The sequence below is a fragment of the Daphnia pulicaria genome, chromosome 7 (genome assembly GCF_021234035.1).
Source record: "Daphnia pulicaria isolate SC F1-1A chromosome 7, SC_F0-13Bv2, whole genome shotgun sequence".
NCBI lineage: Eukaryota > Metazoa > Arthropoda > Branchiopoda > Diplostraca > Daphniidae > Daphnia > Daphnia pulicaria.
The window spans coordinates 17,612,275-17,622,757 of record NC_060919.1 but is presented as its reverse complement, the minus strand read 5'-3'; the positions used below and the strand labels follow the sequence as shown (position 1 = coordinate 17,622,757).

Below are 10,483 nucleotides of genomic sequence, written 5' to 3'. Positions count from 1 at the left end.
AGAGAAACAAAGGGCATTCTGGTTTCGGTTGCATCTAGGCCCTATTGCATGTTTTTGGATAAAAGTCTGCAAATCGTCACACTAGTGCATACAGTGCTAACTAACAAAGCTTGCCAGGTACCTTCTTAATATTCTTGATTGCTTTCAACTATAGGTTTAGACACATGAGTAAATCCGTCCTTTTTATGTTCCTACCATTCAGATTGAGCGGGTGCTTTTTTTAAATTATTTTTAAAGGGCATGGACTCGATGACCGAGTATGGCCCAGTGTATTGGCGAAACGGAGGGACAATAACACAGTTAGAGAGTACAGAGAGAGAAGGAAACAGGGCAGTAAAAGCTTGTCAAGGAAAATGGAAACAGATTTAGGGCGCAAGACTAAAGAGGAAGCAACGGCCACAACTACTGCTGCAGTACGGGCAGAACTAAAGGACCAGCCGGGCCCCCCTCTCCCTAGCCCAACCAGCCCCGGCGCCGGTCGCCACCGTTTATAGGTGTGGGCACCGGGTGCAGCCGAGGCCTAGGTCGGATGCCGGCACCACCCCGTTATCTGGGGGAAGGCGCACAACTCGACACTATTAACAGCCCAGCGCCCCCGTTTATAGAGGTGAGGCGGCTAATTTCGAGGTGCTACAATTAAGGGAGGAGCACACAAACGCGGAGCAATCAGAGCCTGTGGTTAAACAAGACTGGGGCTGAGGGATTGGCGAAATGGGCAGATTTAAGGAACAGAGAGTTTGCGGCTAGAGGCTGGGCGCCGGCGGCCTAGATGAGCAGCTCTGGTCTGCGAATCAGTGGCTGGCGCAGCACTTCCGAGGATGCCTAAACCCTAGCGGGATACAGAGGCATGGCGGAAGTAGGCCTTCGTTGCCCTGCACTGGGCAAGGGGTATGCTCCTGGATTGTTGTAAACCCGGAGCTCGCGTTATTGCACAGCCGCTTAGTCTTGGGCAAGTAGCAGAGGAAGGCGTTCCAGATGAGGCTACACTGGGAGAGAGCCTGTAGTGGGGGGGGGGAGGCTCAAGCGACCTTGGAGGTCGCGACCGCCGAGATCAGCTTTCCTCTGTGAAATGAGAACCTCGGACAGTCAAATAAAAATGAAAATGTTTTCATCCGACCAACTACAATCACAAACGGTGCTAATTGTTTGCCCCGTAAACATTATCCTTAACTGGGAGAACGAGTTTGCTAAATTGCTTCCTCCAGAAAGCTGGAATGGCTGTAGTCAAAAAGACAAGGTCCGAAGTTGTGTGCTTCGTCGCTATTTGGAAGAGGAGTCCTGATAATAGGATACGAAATGTTCCGCATTCTGACTGACGAAATAAATGAAAGAACTTGCGAAGACAATCAGCTAATCAAACATTCTCTCTTTGATATGGCCCTTAACTATTAATATGTGACGGGGGCACATTTTGAAACAAATACCCTGAACCCACATTTTGAACTTGGACAACAAATACCCTGTTATATATTTATCATTTTTTGGCTCATGGAACGATGAAGGAAAAAATTTACTATTTCGAGAAGTAAACTCAAAGTTCATTATCGATTGGCTGTTCAAAATAAAAAACCAACATTTTCCTTTTACAAATTCAGATCTTGAAGCAGTCTTTATCGTGCCGAGTCCTCGATGGACAACAAATCGGATGTCATTTCAAGTCTTCTGACGTAGATAAACTGTATGAGCTTATGATTCTCATAGCCATGTGCATCGCCCTACTCCTCTAATTCTAAGAGATCCCATTTTGACGGGGCTTACTACCAAATTCTACAACTAAAATTTGAAGAATGCGAGAAAAACTAGATATTAGCAAAATTAGATTCAACCTTCTTGCTGCAATTATAGCATTAGATTAGCTTCTTGTAATGCTACAGACTTTAGTTGAACAACCGGGGTTGAGTAAAATCTTTGTTAAGCTGCAAGATGCCACTCCGTAATGTTTGGTTTCCAGGCCATAACAAACCTCCTTCCGCTTCTCCAATTGTTGGCCATGTTCAGGAGTCATTTCCAGTTAGAGTACAAGATGAACCATTGTTATCAGCATCACTCTCACCATCTGAGGTCTTCATTGAAGAAAAGGAGCGGATGAAAAGAGTAGCCTGTCGGGAAGCCGCCTATAATGAAGCTTTATGTGGGTATTTGGCGAAGATTAATCAAGCAATCCCATGCGACGTACTGGATTTTGACCCTGAAAAGGAAACGGAACTTCTCACAGTTGACAAAGAATTTAGCATGAAATTAAAGTCTCACCAGATCGAAGGGGTTCTTTTTATGTGGAACGCTTGTTTTGAGTCCATTGAGAGAATCAAAGAGCACCTTGGCTTTGGTTGTATATTGGCTCATTGCATGGGTTTGGGTAAAAGTCTACAGATTGTCACACTAGTTCATATAGTGCTGACTAACGAAGCTTGCCAGGTATGTTCTTAATATTCGTTACTGTTTTCAACTAGGAGTTTTCAACTAGGAGTCCTCATAATAGGCTACGAGATGTTCCGCACTCTAACTGACGAACAAAAGGAAAGAACTTCGGAAGACAATTGGCTTATCAAACACTCTCTCATTGATCCCGGCCCTCAACTTATAATATGTGACGAGGGGCACATTTTAAAAAACCAACACACCTTAGTCTTCAAGACGTTGAACAAAGTCAAAAACAAGAGAAGAATTGTTTTGTCGGACACCCCCATCCAAAACAATTTGCTGGAATACTACGCATTGGTTGATTTTGTAAAGCCTAACTTGCTTGGAACAACCACGGACTTCAAAGATCGCTTTTTGGATCCCATTGACAAGGGGAACTCCTATGATAAAAGATCCCATTTTGGCGGGGGTTACCATCAAATTCGACAAATGGATCGCTTCTTACCACGAGCATGATTTGCTTCTTCAAACAATACCAGAAGAGCAATTGTCAGAAGGCGAAAGAACAGCCGCTTGGAATGCGTTTGAAAATAATCCAGTTACCGCCTAATGGTTTGGTGAAGGAGACAATCGCCACCGTTGAAGACGATTTCCCATTGATGTTAATTGAACAAATTTTGACCCTCGGTACTATAGTAATCCGTTTCGAACCTTTTGATTGCAAAAATTTTGACCTTCGTCACCGCTTTAGTAATCCGTTATACTTACATTTCGTTAATGTTATATCTGATAATGTTATCAGATATCTATAAATTTAAACCACGGTCATTATTGCTTCGAATGTAGAAATGTTTCTTAGCCAGTAGATCTATATTACATATTATTCTATGCCTTCTTATCAATTCCGGAATTTTGTGTTTCTCACCTTTTAATTTTTAATTCATTCCAATTAGAAAAATTATAGGCCCATCATTATATAGTTTAAAAAGATAAATGCAACTAAAAATGGAATCAAACCGAATGCGATAAAACTAGATAAATTTGCAAAATTAGATTAGCAACTGCAATGCTACTGCAAATTTTCGCAATCTGGCATATGGAAATAATAAACAACTCTCTCGCAGCGACAATATCAATCACAATTTTGACGTTTGAGTCGGGGATAATTTATTGCCCACTTACAAGGTTTCTCAAGTTAGTATATTATACCCTTGTTAGTTTATTTTTTATTTATTTTCGGGAAAGAGCTAAGGTCGAGAGATAATATTCCCAAGCTAATTACAGATTGCAGTTGCTCAGTTCTTCAGTGGCATAGTTTATCTAGACCACGGAGGATGAGAAGAAGGAGAAGAGAGAACATAGCTCCATAAGCCCCCAGAAAGAAGTGAAGACACAGTCTCACCTTCCAAAAAAGTTGCCAGATTTCGGAAACTGGACCTAAAAGAACCAGCATTGCCAGTTCTAAGAAACGACGTTTAGGTCAGGTGAAAGTGTCGTAAAATTATGTTTCCATGACGTCAGTCGTCTGCTATGTGTTTTTCGACTTCGGCGAAAGAGGGGGAAATGTAGTTTTCGCGAGCGCTAGGTGGCGTATGGGTGAAGCCCGGCATGTCCGAAAAACGAAGAATTTTTAGGAATTGTTTCCAAAATTTTAATCGTTAATATCTCTGCTTATGAGCCAAATATCGAAAAAACATGATAAAGGTTTGAAGAGATGGGTGGGCTATTCGATCATTAAGAAAAAAAATAGAATATTTTTAGGTGCAGCAGTTGACGAGAAAACTCCGAAACCGAAAAAAAAAGTCCAAATTTTTAATACCCATAGTTTTTTGGTAATATCCGTTAAAACAGATCCTTCTCCAAGAAACTTGATGAGTATAAGTCATTCACACTGAGTACGTTATCATCAATTATGTTATTATATAAGAAACTAAATAATTTGAATTGTTTGATTGGAATAAAATAGAATAGTTAAAACTAGATTTGCAACGTCAAAACGATGTCATAAAAAAAACAGAATTGCTTCCATATAAAATATAAATTATACTAATCAATTTAAAAAGTATAGGCTCCTTTTTTTCCTTTAAATTACAATTTTGCTTTTGAAATTTAAAAAATTGGAACAGGCGGTAGTTTCGTTGCGTCATTTCGATTTCATTATTACATTGAAATAAAGAAATTGAAAAAAAATAAAACACTGATGGAAAGAAAAGGGACTTTTTAAAATAAAGAAATCCTTATTCCTTAAGCCCAAAAAATCATTCCCCGAGTCCATTCCCCGAGTTTTAGTCGTTTGTTGTTTACCAATCTCCCCGTTTGAACACACTAAAACTCGGGGAAAATGGTGACCCTCGAGTCCATTCCCCGAGTTTTAGTCCCCCGAGTTTTAGTTATCCCCGTCTGCTAGACATTGTTGCCGATATACTAACTAAAATGAATAAATATTAAAATTAGTGAGAAAATCTTATCTCCGAGCAAATTATTTTTAGTTTAATTTTGCAGAATGAAAAAGTTTCTTCCATTCGAGTTTTCTAAAGCGTAAAAATTAGGACATCGTACCTTATTAGGCCAGTGCGGAATCACTCAGCAGACGTAATCTAGAGAACGTTGCACTCAATTGTTGTCTACATAGCAACAAACGTATTAAATTTGCTAATCATTAACCAGTAGCTCACACCTGTGGATTCACTAGACTTATTCCGGAAAAGAAACAATTTAAAGGTTAGTAAAGGAACACTGTCTTGTTTCGCTCATATACAATATTTTGCAGAGCCTCTAATTTCGACGTTGTTTATTTAAAATTGTGTTTACGTGTTCATGAGCAGAAAACGTCGAACTAATGAGATACGTATTTATTATGTAACAGATGGATCGATGGGTTGGACGGGTAGCTCTTGTCACAGGAGCAAGTGTTGGCATTGGTGCGGCTATTTGCCAAAAACTGGTTGAATGCGGACTGGTAGTTGTTGGATGCGCCAGGAATGCCGATAAAATTCGAAAGGTAAACAAGTCCCAGAGGAATTTGCTATCAAATGCCAAATAGATCTAAATGTTTTCATCTAACAATAAATTTTGTTTACCAGTTGGGTGAAGGGCTTAAATCAGCAAAAGGAAAGCTTCATGCATATCAATGTGATTTGTCCAAGGAAGATGAAATCTTATCTCTATTTGAATGGATCAAAAGCAATGTAGGAGGCGTAGATGTCTGTATCAATAACGCAGGATTCGGAGACTACGGCTCCCTCCTTGGGCCTGGTTAGTACGAAGATAAGAATTGTTTGATTTATTTGCATGAATAAACATTTGCTTGTGTCATTTAACACGATTAGAGGCTTCGGTTTCGGGATGGAAGTCTATGCTGGATGTTAACGTCGTAGCGCTGTGTCTTTGCACTAAGGAATCGGTCAACTCTATGCGCCAACGTGGAGTCGATGACGGTCAAATTATCCACATTAGTAGGTATGGTTTTGGGAAAGCGAGGGTATACTAAACTGTTTAAAAACCACTTCCATCTCTTCTTCCGCAGTCTTTCAGGCCATCGAGTACCGATCGGCCCTGGGAATCATTTTTACAGCGCTACCAAATTTTGTGTTCGATCTTTAACGGAAGGCCATCGGCAAGAACTGAAGGAGCTCAGAACCAATATTCGAGTTGCGGTAAACAGTGCCTCATTTTATTTAAAGTATAGAGAAATAATTAATGGTGATTTTATCTGAATTTTTTAGGCTATCAGCCCAGGTTTTGTGGCAACCGATTTTTTCACGAACGCATTGCATAGCGACAACACTAGCGCACAAAACATCACGGAACTTTTTACAACCATGAAACCTATTGAGCCTGTTGATGTAGCAGATGCAGTGATCTACATTTTAAGTACACCTGCCCATGTCCAGGTACGTTTTTTTTTCCCTAAGGTTCGAGGCGTTTTAAATCAAGCTTTGCTCAACAACTTTAATTTATAGGTCCATGATATAATGATGCGACCCACTCAACAAAAAACGTAAAATATTAAGCCTGCTTTTTTTTTCATTCCAATACAAAATAGTCGGCGTGTTGTGGCTTATTGTTGATATTGTACTTAAAGAAAGATATAAGAACCGATCATACAATCACAATCTAAAGCTCATTCGAATGAATATGTAAGGAATAATTTAGTATTTTAAATAAATTTAAATGCTGGTAACATTCTCACTCGACATTTAGTTGCCTATGGTTAAAAGGCATGAAATATGATGCCAATCCCGATAAGATAAGATAACGCTGAATGAATTTGGATTCGAAGCCACGCGAAATTTTTCATCGTAGAAAGTAATGCCATCTAGAGCCCGTATTTCTTACCGCGTCCAAATACGGACCCAAAGGCCCTGCGCGAGTCTATATAGAGCTGCAACTCTCTCACGATTCCCCTGCACTACTTCCGACGGTCGTGTCGTGACTACTACTCAGCGAATACAGCTGAACGAAATTGGGTAAGAAAATAATACGATAGTATTTATTCGTATTAGAGCTTTTTGATAAACATATGATTATTCTGTAGGGAAAATGTTGCGTTTCACAGCAGCTCTGTTGAGAAATGCCTCTTCTGCTAGCTCACAGAACTTGCTGAAATTGAGCCCAGCAGCCGTTCAGCAACAGACCAGGCTGAATTCCGATATTGCCTATGTTATTCCTGAGCACTTGAATGGCATTGAAGATGCAGAGGATCCTCTCTTCTTTGATATGGTTGAATTCTTCTACCATAAGTCATGCAAAATCCTGCAGGAGAAATTGGTTGAGGACTGGAGGGCACCACGAATGAGCACTGAAGAGAAACGCAAGAAGGTTAAGGGCTTGCTGAACATCATTCAACCCTGCCATCATGTTTTGGAAGTCTCTTTCCCCCTCAAGAGAGACAATGGTGACTACGAGATGATCACTGGCTACAGAGCCCAGCACAGCCAGCATCGTCTACCCTGCAAAGGAGGTAAATAGATCAGCTGCAATTAGAATATAAGTTTTGAGAACAAGAAACTGGATTCTCTGAACAAATCTGAGAGAATCGAGTATGGTTTATTTAATGGGTGAATATTCTCTGAAAGATAAAACCTTGTAAATCCATTAGAGTAGATAAGGTACAAGTAATTTTAAGAAAAGAAGAAAAAAATTAGGGTCAGTTCAAACTGGTTTCGTGTCTGCTGTTGTTTACCGCGGATCTATAATAAAACCACTACCGTATCCCGCCGAGAGGTACCCACGTCCTAAAAAAGTATTAGACGTGGTATGTTTAGCAAAGAAAAAAAAACCTCTAGAATTAATTTGTTATTGAGTTTCAGCTTCGAATTTCTTTTTATTCAAGCTAATTACAGTGTTGTTGTCAAGAATATAGATTTTGGGATATGTTTTGCCCTCAAACTCCGATAACTGCTTTGTTGTGCAACTTGGAATGCACGACATAGGAGTAGGGCCAAATGACTGTCGAAAATAGGTCTCACGCTGATAGGTTGGGAAAAAAATAACGTCAGAAGGTGTGTCGCGTGATTCTACTCCCGGCGAATGGCGTGACTAGAAAAGGGTGGGAGCTTTGCCATGAAATACGAAGCGAAAGGACGGAGAAATAGTAACGGAATAATAATGGTAGTTGGCATAGACGTGATGTCCGGCACGTAAGAGAAGAGGAAGAAAAAGCCCTACTGTTTCATTTCTTCCCTTCTATTTCGAGCCTTAAGCCAGTGCATCAGTCTGTGTTCAAGGCAACTTTCCAATTCGAAAATGATTATACTTAATTCATATTTTCTGCTTAGGTATCCGTTACTCCGATGAGGTCAACATTGATGAAGTTAAGGCTTTGTCAGCCTTGATGACGTTCAAGTGTGCTTGCGTCGATGTACCGTTCGGTGGAGCCAAAGCTGGAGTCAAAATCAACCCACGTAAATATAGCGATAACGAATTGGAGAAAATCACCCGTCGCTTCACACTTGAGCTGGCCAAGAAAGGCTTCATTGGTATGTGATGCATCATAGAAATGTTGGTTTCTCGGGATTAGCATAAAATAATTTTTCCTTTTCTATTCAGGACCCGGTATCGATGTCCCTGCCCCAGATATGGGTACTGGAGAGCGTGAGATGGCTTGGATCGCCGATACTTATGCTTCCACCATCGGTTATAATGACATCAACAGCCACGCTTGCGTCACTGGCAAACCCATCAACCAGGGAGGTATTCATGGCCGTGTCTCAGCCACCGGTCGTGGTGTCTTCCACGGTCTAGAGAACTTCTTGAATGAAGCCTCTTACATGTCCATGATTGGCACTACCCCTGGTATGGGTGGCAAATCTGTCATCATCCAGGGATTCGGTAACGTCGGTCTCCATACCGCAAGGTATCTGCACCGTGCCGGAGCTACCGTCATTGGTATCATGGAATACGATGGCTCAATCGTCAACCCCACTGGCATCGACCCGAAGGTACTTTCAAATTACATTCACCAACACATCTGACCTCGAGCATAATTTCTTTCTGCGAACTTTCTCTAGGAACTCGAAGACTACAAACTTCAACACGGTACCATCGTTGGATTCCCTGGAGCTCAGCCCTACACTGGTGAATGCTTGTTGTACGAAAACTGCGACATTCTAGTCCCAGCTGCTATTGAGAAGGTTATCAACAAGCACAATGCCCACAGGATTCAGGCCAAGGTATTCATTATTCATAAACTTCATCTCGTGATTTTTAATTCAAGTTTATCTGCTTTTTATAGATCATCGCCGAAGCTGCCAACGGACCAACTACCCCAGCTGCAGACAAGATCCTCATTGAACGCAACATTTTGGTTATCCCCGACCTTTACATCAACGCTGGTGGTGTAACTGTTTCCTACTTCGAGTGGTTGAAGAACTTGAACCATGTCTCGTACGGTCGTCTGACATTCAAATACGAGCGCGAATCCAACCATCACCTGTTGGGTAAATATCTTTTATTGGCACCTGTCAACGTTTTCATCTTATCTTCTTTTCTTTTGGGCTTTTGCGTTCTTCTCTTCTATTTTGGCTTTGCATTGGATTTCATTTGGGTGGTCAGAATCAATTGAACAATCTTTGAATACGGGTAACTTTTGTGCCCGTCTACTGAGGGGTTTTTTGGGCGTGTTATTACAATTTTCTCGTTTCTTTCATTGCAACATTTAGAATCGGTTCAGCAGTCCTTGGAAAGGAGATTTGGTCGTGTTGGAGGAGCTATTCCCATCACCCCGTCTGAATCTTTCCAGAAGAGAATTTCGGTAAAATAAAATTGTTCCTGTAATTTGATATTTTAGCAGATAAATATTGTATCTATGAATTCTCCGATTTTAGGGAGCATCTGAGAAAGACATCGTTCACTCTGGCTTGGATTACTCGATGGAGCGATCTGCTAAGGCAATCGATTATTTTATTAAATTCTTTTGAAAATATGTTATAATTTTATTTTTTCTTGTCAACAGGCTATCATGCGTACTGCTATGAAATACAACCTAGGAATCGATTTGCGCAGTGCCGCCTACGTCAACTCGGTCGAGAAAATCTTCCAAACTTACCGCGAAGCTGGCTTGACTTTCACATAAGCGTAAACGACCCGTTTTTAAGGTCTACCTGCTGTGTGATTGAATATGAGCATAGCTTTTTATAGTGGAGCAATAACCATAAGAAATTTTCAAAGACAGAAGAGTTCGCAATCATTTTTGTTAAAGCCTTCTTTAAAATATCCAAAAAGTGTTGGGGGAAAAACGTCAGTTCAGCCCGGTGACGACTTATTTTGTTCATTATCATTAGAAAAAGGGGTCATCTTTTGTTTCCGTTTTTTTTTCTTTCTTTTTCTCTATGTGTTCACGCCTCTGCGTTCAAAACACACTCGTGACAGCTTTAATGCGTAAGATTACGCATCATTTGCAATCTGGGCAGTGTTACAAGTGCAAGAAGGACAATACACGGATCTAAATCCAGTATTCATTTACATATTTTTTTGTATTTATTTGCAAGACCTCAAGACTTATAATTTTACTCAAACAATGTGGTTTGCCTTGAGCTCCACACCCAGTATTATGAAAACTTTGGGGATTTCTATAAACGTTTGAAGTCTATTCGGGACATGTATGGCTTGTTTACCAGAT

The 10,483-nt window shown here is 40.6% G+C and overlaps 2 protein-coding genes and 1 long non-coding RNA gene across 4 annotated transcripts; 2 read left to right on the top strand and 1 right to left on the bottom strand.

Moving 5' to 3' along the window:
* The first annotated feature begins 4,924 nt into the window (after positions 1-4,924).
* On the top strand, positions 4,925-6,398 carry LOC124349059 (dehydrogenase/reductase SDR family member 11-like). The gene is made up of 7 exons (XM_046799557.1): positions 4,925-5,082; positions 5,228-5,362; positions 5,445-5,616; positions 5,691-5,820; positions 5,888-6,017; positions 6,087-6,254; positions 6,324-6,398. The coding sequence occupies exons 2-7, from the start codon at positions 5,228-5,230 to the stop codon at positions 6,363-6,365; spliced, it is 777 nt and encodes a 258-aa protein (XP_046655513.1). The 5' UTR covers positions 4,925-5,082; the 3' UTR covers positions 6,366-6,398.
* A 318-nt stretch (positions 6,399-6,716) lies between these two features.
* On the top strand, positions 6,717-10,326 carry LOC124348941 (glutamate dehydrogenase, mitochondrial-like). 2 transcript variants are annotated; one of them, XM_046799356.1, is made up of 10 exons: positions 6,717-6,830; positions 6,899-7,324; positions 8,142-8,342; positions 8,413-8,804; positions 8,874-9,035; positions 9,098-9,302; positions 9,418-9,444; positions 9,525-9,616; positions 9,690-9,752; positions 9,818-10,326. In XM_046799356.1, the coding sequence occupies exons 2-10, from the start codon at positions 6,904-6,906 to the stop codon at positions 9,935-9,937; spliced, it is 1,683 nt and encodes a 560-aa protein (XP_046655312.1). In that variant the 5' UTR covers positions 6,717-6,830; positions 6,899-6,903; the 3' UTR covers positions 9,938-10,326. The 2 variants fall into 2 exon arrangements, with proteins under 2 accessions (XP_046655312.1, XP_046655313.1); XM_046799357.1 differs by lacking the exon at positions 9,418-9,444 and having other exon boundaries at positions 6,718-6,830.
* On the bottom strand, positions 7,236-7,886 carry LOC124349222. Its single transcript, XR_006920244.1, has 2 exons — positions 7,705-7,886; positions 7,236-7,598 (listed from the first exon to the last, which is right to left on the bottom strand). It is a non-coding gene; the product is annotated as an uncharacterized LOC124349222 (long non-coding RNA).
* Positions 10,327-10,483: the final 157 nt, after the last annotated feature.

Coding starts and splice junctions, on each gene's coding strand:
- LOC124349059 (XM_046799557.1), top strand. CDS start 5,228: ATGGATCGATGGGTTGGACGGGTAGCTCTTGTCACAGGAGCAAGTGTT. Junction 5,821..5,887: donor CAAATTATCCACATTAGTAG/GTATGGTTTTGG, acceptor CTTCTTCCGCAG/TCTTTCAGGCCATCGAGTAC. Junction 6,018..6,086: donor GAACCAATATTCGAGTTGCG/GTAAACAGTGCC, acceptor TGAATTTTTTAG/GCTATCAGCCCAGGTTTTGT.
- LOC124348941 (XM_046799356.1), top strand. CDS start 6,904: ATGTTGCGTTTCACAGCAGCTCTGTTGAGAAATGCCTCTTCTGCTAGC. Junction 7,325..8,141: donor TCGTCTACCCTGCAAAGGAG/GTAAATAGATCA, acceptor TTTTCTGCTTAG/GTATCCGTTACTCCGATGAG. Junction 8,343..8,412: donor GGCCAAGAAAGGCTTCATTG/GTATGTGATGCA, acceptor TTTTCTATTCAG/GACCCGGTATCGATGTCCCT.